Here is a 17,678-nt window from a genome sequence, read left to right on the forward strand (position 1 = left end):
ACTCCCTCATTACTTTAGTACTTATTTCACTTATATTCTCACTTTTATAGAATATATCACAAGGTGAGGTGTTCTCTTTATGAGATGACAAGTACAGAGGTTTCACAACATTATATCATTGATGAATCGTTTGTCATATGATTAGAATGAGCAAAAAGAGATGTTTTGGGGTATATTTTCAGTGTCCGAATGGGAGAGTTGTACGTGTGTGACATCACAGATCTTGGTCGCATTGCCAATGGGGGGATCTCCATAGCATAAGTGATCTCGACATTCAAATGCTCATAACTCTTTTATTGCTAGTCCTATTTTACTCAAAGTTTTGTTGATCTTATTCTTTGATTTTTCTGCTTTCACAAAAGCTAACTTGCTCCAAGAGTTTCATTCTCCTTTAAATTCCTTTATCTTTGCAAAACTACAGATAAAAAATAAATGAAATTAAAATAAGTGGTGTTGTTTTTAATCACGCTATGGGCACATTCTTGGGCACCAAGAACAAAAAGTGCTGATGAATTGAAAGATTTCTCCTACAACTCTAATTCAGATTTTGCATGTTCGACTATTTTGCATTTAACACTGCAGACTTAAATCATGGTTTTACCTGATAGCTAGTACTCTCTTGTGAATATGTGCCACGATGTTGCACCAACGATCTATTGAGTGGGTTGTTTTATTTGATGTAGAATTTTAAAAGTGCACTTTATGTTTAGTTGTTTATATGTCACAAAGGTGCATGCAGGTGGCAGCACCCTTAATCAATTGTGTACTTGTATATTAATGGAGAAAAGCGGAAGAATAACTTGGGCCTATTCGGGTGGTGATGCCCTTGTTCAATTGTATTTATGTGAATTGAATGCATAAAATCATGATATTAACTGAATAGAAGCAAAATATAAAGGTAGTTCTTTAAGTGTCATACATTATGGCAGTGCCATTAACTGTGTATTTATTCATAAACATAATTGGGAAGAATACTAGTAATTAGGGCCTATTCATTTTGGCATTGTCCTTATAATATTGAAATTCTGTACATTTCGATGGAAGGATTTCTGAATACGGTAGAAAGGAATTTTTCAGAAAGGACTAGAAATTACTAAGCATCCTTTTGAAAAGACAGCTTAATCTTTCTAATATATAGAGTGTGTGATATTGAGTTAATACATGGTGACAAATGACAGGGTTTTGTATGTCTTTGTTATATGTAAAATGTAGTTTTATAGCATGGTGTTTGCGAGGTGAGGCAGTAGGAAAGTACATTAGTTTCATTGAGTTGAAGTGATGTGAGCATAGCACTTTTTATGTCTTATTTTAACATGTGAAATATATAGAAATTAAATATATTAAAACAAACCGGAAAATATTGTGTACTATGTTCTTCATGGTGGCGACGGAGTGGTCCATTATAAAAGATAAAGAACATTTTCTGTCCTGAGTTTTTATCTGTTTTAAGGGGATTGGGGAAAAGTGACTGTGATGGACCAGAGTGAATAAGTTAATACTGTATAAAGGATTTTGGATCTTCATATTGGTCATGAGATTAATTTGATTGTGCTGCAAGTGCATATGTACATGTAACTCACACACAGGCCACTGATATGCATGTTTGGTACTGTATGCAAATTTTTAGCCCAAGTATTTAATCTGTTGTCATATTTCAGATGTTTTTTTTAATTTGGAGAGCGACCTTATGCAGTGATCATATGACTTTCTTTATAAATAACATTGATAAAATTGAAAATTCACAATTTCCCACATGGACAGATTTTGTTCATAGATCAAACATGAAGAGGAATTTAGTTTTCTAACATGGCTGCTATAAACTCGAGTTGGAATACAAACTGCAATCTGATCAAAGTTCACATCAGTTGAGAGTGTGTACATCAGCATGTTGATCCTCAAACCATGAAAGATATGACTTTAATTCATACCCCCACCCCCACCAATTACTTCATCTTGGGGGTGTAAATAATAATTTAAAAAACTAGGTCTCTCTTTCCCATTTGATTCCTTCTTCTCTTCACTCGTGTCTTTCTCAGCACCTTTAGCTCTATATCTCCCATTTCTTGGAGTTTTTGTCACGTCTCTAGCCTTTATGCAAGTCTTTCGTTCACCTTTCCCCCTCTCTTTCTCCCCCCCCCTTCCCTCCTTTTATCTCTCCCCTTTTGTTGTTTTTCTACCCCCCTTTCTCTTGTTCAATCTGTCCATCTTTGTGTTTCGATCTCACTCCCAACTTCCTTGCAATGGTGTACAGATGGGGGGGGGGGGGCTTGGGGGCAATGGAGCCCCAAGATTTTCATGATTTTGTTGCTTGCTCGCTACTCACTACTTTTAAATTTTGCCCCATGTGCCATATCTGCCCCCTCCCCCTTCAAATTTTAGGCTCATTTCGCCATTACTTCTTCATAGCATCATATTGCAATGGAAAATCGAATGAATTAACTCACACCAATCATGTTTAATAGGACATCATGCAAATGCTTAAAAATATATTTGAATACAAATAATACTGCTTGATAAAAGGGAATGCAGTAAGGCTAATAATTTGACTAGGAATATTTGCAATATGTTTGCTCGTTCTTCAACAGAAAGACATAATTTGGAGATCATAGAAGGGGGACGTTGAGATGGCTGATGTAAACAATGTATCCATCTTTAGTACATTGTAGGTCCCTAGAGAAACATAATTTCTCTAATAATTATTCCCAGAAAGTAATATATAGTTAATGCATTTATAAAATAATATAATAATACACCAATGATATAAAGTGATCTAGAACAAGAATTTAATCTATCATTTCAATAAATAGGTAGTAATAAATAAGTACAAAATACATTTTTTTCTGAAAACTAAAACAATTCAGAGTACATCTGCACTTCATAATGTATATGAACTAATTTCCAACTATTGCACATCTTAAGCATCACAAACACTTCAATACAACACATCTATCTTTCTTTCTTTTTTCATCATTTTTGTCTTGTTTTACAAAATTGCAAGGTAGCTAATGGCAAAAATCTATTGCACAAACAATCCATTAAATGCTTACATTGTGAGATACATGTAAGACACCACTCCACTAATGTGGCACTAGTCACCCATACACACAATTTGGTTCATTAAGTATATTCTGCATATATCTCTCATTTATACACAAGCAAATTTTAAAAACTTTTGTTGTGAATACCAAATCTGAATACAGTAGAATTATTTCAGTACGTTGTACTGTTTAAACTGGCTGAGTATTATTGGGTTATATTAAATATTCAGGCTGTTCGGCCTCCAGAGAGCTCAAATAATATCCCCTGTTAGTATGTATGTTAAAAATTATTTATCTCTTATTAAATTTTCCTTTTCAATAATCAAAGAAAAAGGAGTTTACAAAGAAAAGTGAAAAAATAAGGCGAAATTATAGCTAATTAAAACTTTACTTTGCAGAACCAATATAGAAAGCTGTTAATCTTATCTTTTAACCGTACTTAAATACATGAAAAACGGAATAAATAAAATTAATATAAAATACAATAGCTTTAGCCCTGGTGCATCTACTTTGCATTCCCAAATAGGAAACTAGTAATATTTACATTCACATCACTTTCAAAGGTACTGATACATGTATTTACAAGCAGATTTTTCTATTCAGCCTAAACCTAAAAAACTAGGGCACTTTTACACTGCCACCTTGGAGAAAGTTGGAAGTTTATTGCTAGGGCCCACCACTCCCTGCACCCTGTAATATCATTCAGCCTGATAAACCAAGATATTGCAATGATAGTTCCTTAATCCCATTGCACATTTATGTTTCCAAAGCTATGAAATAAACTTCATCTAACAGCCTCTCAAGCCTATCATTAATCATTTTGATTTTTGATACATAATTAAATTTTAATAATTTACCATCCATAAATTCATAAATCCAATCATCCAAGTCAAATTATTCTATCCATCTATCCATATTCAGCAAACTTATTCACTTATTTAACAATAAGTCATATCTCCTAAATTATAAAGATGTTTGTGGTACAAAGGCAAACGTGGTTCAAAATTAAACACGTTACCTGTAATATTTTTTCTTAAAGAATATTGCACTAAATGGTATATTAAAAGATAGTGAGAATAATACTGATTCGTTTTCATTTGCTAGTTGATGAGTGCCAAAAACTACAGATGTAAGCAGATTAAAATCAAGAAAAGGTTATTAAAGACTTAATTAAAAACGATCATAAATTTTGAAATTACAATATTTAAGTATTTCAAAATATCAAATAAATTCAGCCTTGTTACGACAAATTCCTTTCTTGTCAACCATCATTATTAAAAGAGAGAAAAATAATCATTCAAAAGCTTTACAAATTTCAATGAATTACAACTATATTTCTTGAGGCCAGAAAATAGTACTCAGTCTGTTCAGGGATGGAATCTAAGAGTCCCAAGTCACATAATGGTAGTCACTGGATCATGGTTACTCCCACTGATTTTGTACATGAGTTGCATCAAGACCAATGCCAAGGCTATGGCTAGTCACGTAGTTACTACTTCACAGTTACTCCAACACCCTTTAATATTATACAAAATTTGCATCAAGATCAAGGCCTGGGCAAGGTTTCATAAACAGTTACAAATATGGTAACTTTGCCACTATGGCAACTACCATGATTGTAATTGGCCGCTGAGCGTTGTTACAATGGTAGGTGTCATGATGGCAAAGTTACGATAGTTGTAAGTCTGTTATGAAACGGCCCCCATGGCTGGCCTTGACTCTTTCCATACAGCATGTGACGTGTGACCCAAAACCAACAATAACTCACAAGGGAAGATTGTCTGTAGATAGCTAAAATAGTAATTTGGCCTTCAAAAATGTACAAACTAGAAAATTACATTACCTGAAAGAGTAATTCTTCTTCATATTGTCAAAATCTGAGTTGTAAAGTTGAATAAATGACAATAGACAAGAATCTGTTTGATACCATGTTTTCCAAATGTTGGGAAGTCCCATTGAGATTGCACAGCTTGCACATTCATACTTGAGTGAACCCCTAAATCTTGTTTTCACCTTATCTTTTTTGGAAGCTGTTACTGAATTTCTTCTGCATATTACAAGCAAGTACTTGTGAGTGTACATGTAACATGTATTTTTGATAACTTTTTTTCAAGTTATTTATTATTTTAACGCTTAGGATGTGCTTTCCCAAGTACAATGAGAAATATTGAAATTCATTTTGGGTCATTTATTGTTGGTTTGGTTTGGTAGTGGTTGGTCACATATAGAGACATACATGTAATTTGGTCACAGGAAGTATCCCCCAGACTCCGTTTGCATTGGGGGAATGCAAGAAGACTGCTACTTCAGCACACTAAAGAGAACAAGAGCTGATAGTCCAAGGGTTAAGACAATGGAACCCACTGAAAGTGGTGCGTTCGCAAACACAGTCGGATCGTAGTTGAAACATCGCTCTCTACCAGGTACTACATGGAAGCTGTTTGCCTCACAGAAAGCCTTTCCATCCCGATACTGGTCTCCGATGAGTTCGCTTTTGTAATACGCCGTTTTGCACTCCTCGAAGGTAGCTTCACAAAATTCAGAGCAAATGTATAACCTCCTGTGAAAACAAACAACCAAAATATAAAAAGTCGTTGAGCTAATTATATACAGCTTTATTAAACTGAAGATGATATGTATGCCATCCCAATAAATATGTCAATACACTAAACTCATCTATTTCTATTTTATAAAAAGCAATTCTTTGTTGTTATGTGTTCTGAACTTGAGATTCTTTGGTAATATATGCAAAAAAACAAGATGTAGCAATTCAAATTAGCATAAAGTATCAAAAACGTCATTATTGAAGGGCATACGTAAAAGCTATGCAAAATTTAAAATGTACCTGCAACTGTCCTTTCAAAACCTTTATTAAACAATGCAAAAAAAAGGTTTAATTTTTATATCTTCTGCTGATGCAAGCCTTTTTTTATTGCACTTTAAAGTGCTTTAATTTTTTTTTTTTTTACCCCCAAATTATGTTTGCTGTTAAATTCTGTAGTCTTCTGAATTCTGTTAAATATGCTATTTTTTCCATTCATTGTACTGATATCCAAGGATTTTGCATAATAATAACAGAATTTTCCATGACCATGGTCAACATCAATCGATTATAATTTTTCAAAACCCAACCAAAATCAGCAATGATTTTCCTCCTGTCTTTCTTTTATTCTTCCCCCCCCCCCTCCTCATTCCTCATTCATCTTCATCTTCTTCATTCTTATCTTTTTCTCCTTCTACAATTAGCATCAGAAGTGATACTTACGTGTCATCATACCAGTTGATTTGCTCAGGACTACAGAAATAGCACATCATGTAGTTAAGATGATAACGGCAAGAATTGGTAGCCTGGTCAACCTAGCAAATAATGACAATAGTTCAAATATCAATACATCATACATGTACATTATTATCTAATTGTTATAGTTCCCTGGGTGACTACATCCTTTATAAACAGTAAATGACAGGGAAGGACATTTACAGATAGTGATAAATATACAATTTGAAAAATATGTAAATACTCATACATCTTCTTACAAAGGTTGGGCTTCAATTTTCAATTTTCAATTTCAATATATTTGCTCATAAAAATCCATACAAAAACATACATATACAAAGTATCATATTCACAAAATAGAAAAAACAACAACAACAAATAGAAATAAACATTGGATTGAATATGAGAGGGACAGCAAGAAAGGAACAAGCCTTGTGATTAGCTGACCCTATATAACATAATAATTATACAAAGACTTCAATAACAAAGATAGAAAAAAGTCACTAAACTACAACGAAGGGGGGGGGGGGTGCCTATAATGCCTGAATGAAATTTATACAAACAAACTTTATGAATTACTATTTAAAATAAATTGCCTTGATTTTGACTTAAAAACATTTAATGAAACTGATTGCTTGATGTCTACAGAAATAGAATTCCAGAGTTGTGGTCCTTGAAATAAAATTGAGTTTTTAAAAGATGAGAGTCTTGGCTTAGGTAGATGGAAATCCTTTGCATTTCTTGTGTTGTATCCATGGAAATCACTATTGAACTTAAAGAATGTTTTGATATAATCTGGCAAGAGGTTATCGTTACATAAATACATAAATATAAGAATTTGAAATGCATGAATATCATAACATTTTAATACATTCAATTCAACAAATAGAGGATTCGTATGGGCTTCAATCTTTGTCTATTCCTATTGAAGCATTGTCCCAATAAATCAGTCTTTTTATGGTGATGCATCAATTATGGACAAATTTATCAAACATCCCCCACTCATCTTCCCCCTTTCGGCAGAAAGCCTACATGTACAAACATGTTTATTGAAAATCGAAGCATAGGAAAAACCCTAACCCTTTGGCAGATGATTGACTTGATAGCTTTATAGACTGTGATTAAAAGACAGAGGAATACATCCCGGCCCCGTCTTACAAAACAGTTACGATTGATCCAATCAATCGTAACTCTATGGAAATCCATCAGTGTCATAATTTTTTCTACAGGAAATTTGCAACATTTCCTTTGTAAACAAAGGAGAACACACCATTTGTCAAGAAATCAATGAATATACATTCATATATAAAAACGAATTTCAAAGAAACATGCATTTTAGATGCTGACTTAGTTGGCTTTCCATAGTTGTGATTGATTGGATCAATTGCAACTCTTTGTAAGACGGGGCCCCGGTTTACCTCTAGGTTCAATCACTTAAAAATAAAGCTCATCTGCCGTTGCTGGCTCCCATTTCATTACGACTAGTTATAATAACAAATGCACAATGTCAGTAACAAGTTTACATTCAATAACTCAAACTGAATTATTTCAGTACCTTTAAAACCATTTACTGCCAATTTGTTACTTTAACAAGTTTTATATGTGAAATACACCTTCATGAGGGCGACACTTTCACCAGCAAGTCTACCAGCCTGTCTCACCAAATCAAGGGCAACATCACATGCACTACCACTAATGTTGTATATCTCATCACTTGCAGAGTTTGTAGGGTACAATACATAGGGGAAACCAAGACCACACTCAAGAAACGATTCTACGGGCACAGATCCACCGTCAACACAGCAAAGCTGGACACTCCAGTTGGCCGCCATTTTAACCTCCCCAACCACTCCATCACTGACATGATGCTACAGGTCATTGAATCTTTAGGTACCCGTCCTGACTCAGTCCGTACTAGCAGAGAGAAGCTCTGGATGAGACGACTTCGCACCACCCAACCTCATGGCCTGAACATCCAAGAGGGGAACGACTGATTATTCTTTCCTATCCACTTTCAATTTATATATACATATAATTTTTCCCCTCAGCTCTTTTGAATAGTTACATTATAGTTTCTTCCTCTGCTTTCCTCCCATATCTCATACAAGCTCAGCTCCAATTTTTCCTTCCTTATTCAGGCGATATACTAATTATGATATATATATATATAATTTTTTTTCTTTTTTTCTCCACTCACCTCTTTTAGATTTACCACATTTGCTTATTTACATGTATACTATGGTTTCTTCATAATACACCCCCTCTCTTCTATATTTGCTTTTACCTAGTTAGGCAATTTGCTTCCTCTTTTTCACATATACAGGGTTTTTTTTTTTTTCTTTTCTTTTTTTCTTTGTTTGTTTGTTTTTTTTTTTTTTTTTTCTACTATATAGTCTTATGTTTTTTTCCCGTCACACCTAGCGGATTACAATATCAGTTACACCATATGTGTACTTATATTGTTTCATAAACATTTCTTTTTTGGATCACCTATAGATACATATTTACACTTACCTTCTTCTCTTAGTTTGTTTAATGCTTTATCATATATGTCTTTTGCACATTATCAGTTGTTCCCTATTCTTTTCCTTTTTTCCCCCACTCTTATGCACCAGTTTATTATGCCTTTCTTTGTAACCTGTTTGACCCACCTCTCACTAATTCTCTTGTTATTCATCCCTCTATCACTGTTTTGTTCCAGATCCTGTTTGATGTTGCCTGCCTCTTTATCTTAATCCCTCTTGGCTTGTGGTCTTTTACTGGCCTTACACTAACTTCCCTTTGTGTCTGCCTACTCCTTTTCTTTCATCCCCTTCACTAACCTGATTGGTCTTCTCTATACTCACTAATGCCCCTTTTGTCTCCTTGTTTCTAGTGTTGATGTAGCTTGTTTGTGGTCTATATTATGGTTGTTCCACTTTATATGTTTGTCATTTTGCCTCCGACGAAGATTCTGCTAGGATCGAAAGCTTAGGCCCCTTTTTGACTTTCTAAGTTTTATAAAACAGAACCCTGGACTTACCTTGAACATACTGCCCAGCACAGCAGCTACTTCTGTTCTTTTGCAACAGGCATTCTTGTTGTACCAAGAGCAGTTTGGCAACCCTGATTCTGGTTTAGAGTACCTGGCATCAACTGGTAAAATAATATGAATAAAAGACACATGTTAAGTTTACAAAATGTTTATACAGTAAATCGGAACCGACTCAAATGTAAAGATGTTCTAAAATAAATAAAAATATGAGAAGCATATTAGCAACTGAAAATTAAGGCCAAGATTTTTGTTTTTGAAAGTGCAGAAGCAATCACCTTCCCATTTTCATTTTTTTTTCATAAAAAATAAAAAAATCTTTGTTTATTTCTCAATATGACCCCCTACTCAGGCAGAGTTCTTTATGTACAGTACCACTTATTAAAACTGGAAAAAAATTGGATATGACTTTCTAACACTACAGACAGTTATCATCTAAACACCAGTCAAAATGAGCAAAAATGTGTATTGATCGAGGTATAAGTAAAGTACACTGTAGGCCTATCTATTTGGTCCTGGATATTGGATGGATGACCAGCCTACACTATGGCCCTGTTGAGTTTTTGTACAATTTCCTATTATACACCGACGACTTGAATCGAGACTGTTATTCACATTTCGATTGTTGTTTGCGTGATTTCGACCGCAGTAGGAAAGTATTTTCGGAGCAGCTTGGCCAAGATTTTGATGTAAGCGTTAATCATTTTATTTTTAAAACAATTTAGATATATAGGTCTAGACAAGGTAGACTCTAGAGCTAGTTGATACTAGCAGTTATGCACTGAACTTTTGGGGAAAATGTTGGCGTGTTTTATCATCCCAAATTCGTGTGACGAAGGACAAATTAATTGTCCGGCAAAACCTGCAAATGCGAAATGATCTCAATGTATAGTCCTACTCATGAATATTCATGAATTGAGCTGCATTTTCCACGCATGCGCAGTTTATGTTTCCCATGTTTTGGAATCGGCAGTGAATTAATTCGTGTGAGGAAAATGTTACTGGCTCTAAATCACCAATTTTGAGACTGATAGAAGCATGGAAAAGAAGTGAAACTTTGTGAAAAGTAAGAATAATAGTTTTTATTGTTTTTAAAGTCAAAGATCGTGATGTTGCATGACTTCTATATTTTCCCCCATAAAATCCCACCTTTGTCAATCGGAGTATCAGAGCGAGTTTTGGACCTTGATGTTCGGGTAGGTGTAGCGCAGTATAGCGGTAGTGAAGTGGAATGGATCCTACACGAACATCACTTGAGCGGTAGTGAAGTGGAGTGGAGCCTACACGAACACACTCACACGTGTTGTGAGGTTATATTAGTAATAGTATACTTAATTAAGTATACTAACACGAACATCAGTCATCACTTGACTTTGATGAGCCCGAGTTAATTAGCTGAATATGTTGTTGTTCATTGCCCAGTACTAGTACTAGGGTGTCTGGAGAAAAAAATTATTTTTCTTATTTCAAGAAAATATCACATTTTCTTTGTGAATTTGAAGAGAAATGACCTTCAGACTGACAGAAATGTAACATTTTTGAAAAAAATCCAATTATTGGCTGCAAAAAAGAAGAATGAAATTAGGTAAATTTTCAGCATTTCTCTGCCATAGACTGTGTAGTTAAGAAATGGACACACACAATTCCAAATTTTTTGCTTCCGAGAGCTGTTATAAATTTATCATTAATGCCAAAAACTTGTCCATAAAGAGTCCAATAGGATTTTTTATGCTCTTTCTGATGGTATGATTTTTATAAAGATTTGGAAACCAGATCACAATGAAAAATTGCGACAAAGTGAAACAAATTGTGCAAAACAGACATTTCATTTCCCCATAGAAAACACATGGGGAAATGGCAATCTCAACACACACAAATAAGGGTTTGCAATTTATCTCTAAATCCTTATTTAAAATGATCATATAAACTTGTCCTTACTGTCAAAACTAAAAGAAGCCCCTGAATTTTCTCTTTCCATACATGCCAAACACAAGTTAATAATCAATTCAGATCACATTTTTCTAGCAGCCTGAACTTCCCGAAGAAATGTGCCATATTTTCCCCTAAATCAGCCTGTTTTATGCTGACACTTTTCAGTGTGGCTTCAGACACCCTACTAGTAGTAGTACTAAGTTCGACTGTTAGTATTTTAGTACTAGGCCTAATACTAATAGGGTGTCTGAAGCCACACTGAAAAGTGTCAGCATAAAACAGGCTAATTTAGGGGAAAATATGGCACATTTTTTCGGGAAGTTCAGGCTGCTAGAAAAATGTGATCTGAATTGATAATTAACTTTTGTTTGGCAATGTATGGAAAGAGAAAATTCAGGGGCTTCTTTTGACAGTAAGGACAAGTTTATATGATCATTTTAAATAAGGATTTAGAGATAAATTGCAAACCCTTATTTGTGTGTGTGTTGAGATTGCCATTTCCCCACGCGTTTTCTATGGGAAAATGAAATGTCTGTTTTGCACAATTTTTTTCACTTTGTCACAATTTTTCATTGTGATCTGGTTTCCAAATCTTTATAAAAATCATACCATCAGAAAGAGCATAAAAAATCCTATTGGACTCTTTATGGACAAGTTTTTGGCATTAATGATAAATTTATAACAGCTCTCGGAAGCAAAAAATTTGGAATTGTGTGTGTCCATTTCTTAACTACACAGTCTATGCCCGGGCATAGTCTATGGCAGAGAAATGCCGAAAATTGACCTAATTTCATTCTTCTTTTTTGCAGCCAATAATTGGATTTTTTGCAAAAATGTTACATTTCTGTCAGTCTGAAGGTCATTTCTCTTCAAATTCACAAAGAAAATGTGATATTTTCTTGAAATAAGAAAAATAATTTTTTTCTCCAGACACCGGGTTAAGTAGTAGGCCTACTAACTAACCTCGCAATACGTGTGAGTGGTCATTGCCTTTGACTTTTAGGCATTGTTACCATAAAGTGCCACAATTTGTAACTGGTTTTGAGAGCGAGTATTTGTCCCCCATCGGTTCGGATAGGTGGAGCGGAGCCGGAGGGTAGCAGTAGTGAAGTGTAGTGGAGCCTGAGGCTGAGTCTATACGAACGGTCGCCTGAGCTGAGGTAGGCCTACACCAAAACAGACAAGTGGGACTATAACGAAGAATATGAATTAGAATAACCGAGATTAAATACGTCAAACTCGATATTTCATCGCTTAATTTTAATCTAAAAAGTAAGATACGTACTGTAGTATGTACAAACCGATCCATCACTTGCAAGAGAATACAGGAAAAACACCAAAAAGAGTAATATCAAACTGCTCATTATACGATGAAGGCAATCCATTTTTGCATCCTGAAAGCTTTAGCGCCCTCTATAATAATGGCAAGAATAGTGGAGAGGAGGGGCCGATCACTGAACTAGACATTCCAGTTCAGTGGGCCGATTGCACGAAAGGGGCTTTCATCTTATATGATGTTTATGAAATTAATGATAAACAAATAAAATTCGTAAGCTTGCTTTTAAATCAAATTTATACAATTTCATGAGATATACATCATTTTATAAACAAATATTTTGTTTATGTAAACGGATAAAATTAAATATGTTTGCAGATAATTTATTTGAAATGCGTTTCACATGGCGCATCACAAAAAATGGGCGACACGAAAGACGGTCCTTGCAAAGACCCTTTCTCCTTAATCAGCTAACCACAAAATTTGCAGAGCCCCTCCACCCCCCCCCCAAAAAAAAAAGTAGAAAGGGAAAGGAGAGATTGAATTTTGATGTAATTCTGAATATATTATGTCAAAATCAATCAAGCCTAAATTAGATATTAGTAATTAAAGAGGTCAACATTTTTTGTAAACAGGCCTACCATCAGAATTGTCACTGGTGGCCAATCATAATCAATGTCACCACAATAGGCCCTAATGGCAAAGTTTCTGTAATTGCAAGTCTTTATGAAAAGGGCCCAAGGAAAGTGATGTCCTATAAAATTGGAACATGATTTTAAAACAAATCACGGGAGAGTAAATACATAGTGATTGGAGAACAACGGGGATTTTAAAATTTTAAACCCAACCACACACAACAAGAGCGCGGCTGTTGTTGACTCAAACTTCGAATACTAGTCCAATGGTTGCATGAATCACCATCTACATCATCATCATCATCATCACCACCACCATCACCATGCACCTTCACCACCACCACAATATCATCGTCCAAATCATCGATCATCATCATCATTCTTTGGCCGAGTGATCTAAAAGGCGCGAGCCTGAGAGCGACGGGCGCCCCGGAACGGGGATCGATTTGGCGGCACTTCCTTTAATTGACCAAAGCATATTTTTATCTACAGTGCTCTTGTATCTTGCATTAGATGAATGAAAATACTTTTATGCATTATTGACACCATAACGTGTGCACGTGTTAAAAAAAATATAATCATCATCATCATCATAATCATCATTATCATCAGGGATAATCATGATTGCTGCTGCTGCTGCTGCTGAAAATTGTGATGATGATGATGATGGTGATGATGATGATGATGATAATAATACTAATAATAATTGACATTTATATATAGATTTATATATAGCGCTTTATCAATCTACGACTGTTCAAAGCGCTTCACAATTATTATTACCCGGTCACTGGATTCAGCATTTCAAGCAGCCTGTTAGGCGCACACTTGCTAAACCAACCACAATGACGGTTGTTTCCATGATGATGATGATGATGATGATGATACGATCACATGCTCTACAGTTTTTTTTTTCTGATTCATTTACTCTTAAAGATTGTGAGCCAAAATAACGAAATTATTGACAAATAGGCCTTATTAAAGGTCTACCTATATTAGCAGTGGTTTTTAAAGGTGAAAACGTTAACACATACTGAAAAAAAAAAACGAATAAGACCTTTTGGGATATAATATGCGATGACACGAGTCGACCGAGCTCCGGGAATTCATGGTATAGATAAATGTTATTTAACGTATGTATTAGGTGAAAACGTTTACACATACTGAAAAAAAAAACAACGAATAAGACCTTTTGGGATATAATATGCGATGACACGAGTCGACCGAGCTCCGGGAATTCATGGTATAGATAAATGTTATTTAACGTATATATTAGTGCCTGTATTGAAATATTCTGATTTTTTTTCATTCACCCTTATTTTTCCTCTCTTCCGCGGTTTCTGTGCATGAGTGCATCAAACTGTCAAATGAATGTTTAATTTTTGTAAATGATGCAATATATCGACACTGAATGCACCTCTACGAAAAGTAGTCACAATTTTTGCTGAACTGAAACAAAGGCGCAAAATTTGTGCGATTCTGCGATGATTACGCCTCAAATTATTAAGGCCATGATCAGTGGCGTACCGTGGGTCACGCGGGGTCACGGCATTGGGGGGCACGAGCAAAAATTTTGAGTCACTTAGTGAGCGCAGCGCGCCCAGTTGCCAGGTATACTGACCTAATAGAGACATTTTAAGGACAGTGCCATTAAACGGATATGTATCTCACTGGTCAAATAATGCGAGCGCGAAGCGCGAGCTTAAAATTTTTGATATTCAGACCTAAAAAAGGACATTATAAAATTCTTTTGTAATCATGATACGTACCTGTCTCGCTAAATAATGCGAGCGCGAAGCGCGAGCTGAAATTTTTGTAAATATTGACCCCAAACAGGAAGATTTTAAGGACTATATTTTAGGAATCCGTCAAGAGTATACACATCTCACCATAGTCATCTAATTGAGAATTGAGAATTGAGAATTGATTTTATTCTGTCCATTTAGGAAAATATTCTTGTTGGCATTTACATATACACAGAAATATACAAAATCAAAGCGTAAAGATAAATTCTACAGAATATATATACAATCACACATATTTGAAGAAAAATACATAATACAAAATAATTTCAATCAAATCGGTAACATTTTACTCTTAATCATCGTTATTATTAATATAATTATCATTATTATTATTATCAATCTTATTATTATCATTATGATTATTATTATTAATTGTATTATTATTATTGTTATTGTCATTGTTATTATCATTATTATTATTATTATTATTATTATTATTATTATTATTATTATTACTATTATTATTATTATTAATATTGTTTCTATTATTACAATTATCAATAATCAATCATTACTATTATCATTATCATTATTACAGGATATACAGAAAAAAAACATACAAAGAAATACAACAAACTACATACAGTCATACAAATAAGGGGAAAATACATAATATAAAATAATGCGAGTGCCAATAAGCGCTTGCTGATTTTGTTAGAATTACATCTAAACATATGCACATAAAGCACTTGTAATCATGATTAACATACCCATCTCACTAATCAAATCTTGCGAGCGCGAAGCGCGAGCTGAAAATTTAGGAAATTCAGACCTGAAGAGGGGCATTTTAAGGCTTGTTTGTAGGAATTCACGAAGACCATACGTAGTTCACTAACCAAACGGTGCGAGCGCGAAGCGCGAGGTGAAAATTTTTGATATTCAGATCAGAAAAAGGAACATTTTAAGGACTGATTCTAGGAATTAATTGAGAGCAGACATATTTCACCAATCCGCTACTGCTAACGTAAGCACGGACAGGAAATGTTCAATATTAAGACCTTAAAATGGGGCAATCACTTTAGTCATGAAAAAGAAGCATACTATTGTACATAAAACAATAACTCGAAGTGCGAGGAAATATATTTGGCAGTTTGGTATATATTGACTTGAAAACGGGAGGTTTTAGTTTTTATCAGGGTTATATATCTCGGTAAACAGACAATGCGAGCATCAGGAGCAATGAAAACATAGGCCCTGAGCAAATTATGTTTCATTAAGTTATGAAAAATGTTTCTTATGTAATATAACATAACATATTATTATGAAATAATATAACATTATAATGAACAATAATGTCTTTTTCCCCACTACGTTTCTCTTCCTTTCTCCCTCTTTTTCTCCTTTTCCCCGTTTTTTTTTTTTTTTTTTTTTTTTTTGTCAGCCGATTGGGGGGGCACGTGCCCCCCCATGCCCCCCGTAGTTACGCCACTGGCCATGATTTTAGAATGTATTTGGATTTTCCAACTGATTTAAAATAAAATATTGTCGATGTAGAACATTATAATGCACCGATTATAACAAAATGTTCAATTATCACCATGATCAAGGACTTAAAGGACAAGACCACCCCAACGAAAAGTTCAAATGAGTAAAAAGAAAAAAAGTCAAACGAGCAGTACACTGAAAATTCCATCAAAATCGGACGTAAAATAAGAAAGTAATGACATTTCAAAGTTTCGCTTAATTTCACAAAACAGTTAGTTGCACATCCTGGTTGGTATGCAATTGAGCAGACTGATGACGTCATCCACTCCCTATTTCTTTTGTATTTTATTATATGAAATATGATATATTCTAATTTTATCCTCATCGTCAAGTGAAACAAAGAATAATTCCTCTTTGAACATGTGAAATTAGCATTATTTTAATACTATATTGTTTAGTCAGGTAGGCCCTTATTGTCAAATCTGTAAAAATGAAAATATTGGATAATTCAAACAATAAAAAACAAAAGAAAAAGTGAGTGATGGACATCATGTCTAATTTAATGTACCTGAATTGTGCATATAACTGCTTTGTGAAAAATAAGCGAAATTCTAACATGTCTTAATTTTCTTATTTTACATCCGATTATAATGAAATTTTCAGCATTATGCTAAATTTATATTTCTCTATTTTATATTGAAATCAACATTTTTTCTGGGGTGGGCTTGACCTTAAACAATTTTAAGAAGATTATGTATAGGACTTAATACTTTTTAATACGATTAAAATGTCTTTCAGTGTAGTAAAAATGGAATCCTTTAAATTAATGTTGTCACTTTCCGAGTCCCATCGGCCTATTTCATGCATGTTAGTTTCATTTTAGGCCTACGGGGAGATTTGGCAATATACTTTGACAATATCAGTCAGTCTGCAGGTCCCTATGCTATGACCAATATTAAGGAGCAAGATTTATCCAAGGCCTCTCGTAGCTGGATTCACATTCCTGCCAGGGGCGTCGATCCATTTTTCAGATTGGGGGGGGGGGGGGGCAAAATCGTGAATCAACGTTCCAAAGGCGCTCGATCACACAAAACAAACAAACTCACCCACACACACACGCACGCACATAGGCTTATGTATATATATATATATATATATATATTTATATATATATAAATGTACTTTTTTCCTGGTACAGTATATAACGGGTACATTTTTCCTGTTTTCAGGTCAGTATACTAAACAAATTTCAGCTCGCG

The 17,678-nt window shown here is 34.5% G+C and overlaps 1 protein-coding gene across 1 annotated transcript; it reads right to left on the minus strand.

Moving 5' to 3' along the window:
- Window positions 1-2,438: 2,438 nt before the first annotated feature.
- Window positions 2,439-12,695, minus strand: LOC129276286 (uncharacterized). Its single transcript, XM_064109453.1, has 4 exons — window positions 12,564-12,695; window positions 9,338-9,450; window positions 6,304-6,395; window positions 2,439-5,598 (listed from the first exon to the last, which is right to left on the minus strand). The coding sequence occupies exons 1-4, from the start codon at window positions 12,661-12,663 to the stop codon at window positions 5,340-5,342; spliced, it is 564 nt and encodes a 187-aa protein (XP_063965523.1). The 5' UTR covers window positions 12,664-12,695; the 3' UTR covers window positions 2,439-5,339.
- Window positions 12,696-17,678: the final 4,983 nt, after the last annotated feature.

The sequence above is a fragment of the Lytechinus pictus genome, chromosome 14 (genome assembly GCF_037042905.1).
Source record: "Lytechinus pictus isolate F3 Inbred chromosome 14, Lp3.0, whole genome shotgun sequence".
In the NCBI taxonomy this organism is placed as follows: domain Eukaryota; kingdom Metazoa; phylum Echinodermata; class Echinoidea; order Temnopleuroida; family Toxopneustidae; genus Lytechinus; species Lytechinus pictus.

Coding starts and splice junctions, on each gene's coding strand:
- LOC129276286 (XM_064109453.1), bottom strand. CDS start 12,663: ATGGATTGCCTTCATCGTATAATGAGCAGTTTGATATTACTCTTTTTG. Junction 9,451..12,563: donor ATCGGTTTGTACATACTACA/GTACGTATCTTA, acceptor TTATTTTACCAG/TTGATGCCAGGTACTCTAAA. Junction 5,599..6,303: donor ATCAACTGGTATGATGACAC/GTAAGTATCACT, acceptor TTGTTTTCACAG/GAGGTTATACATTTGCTCTG.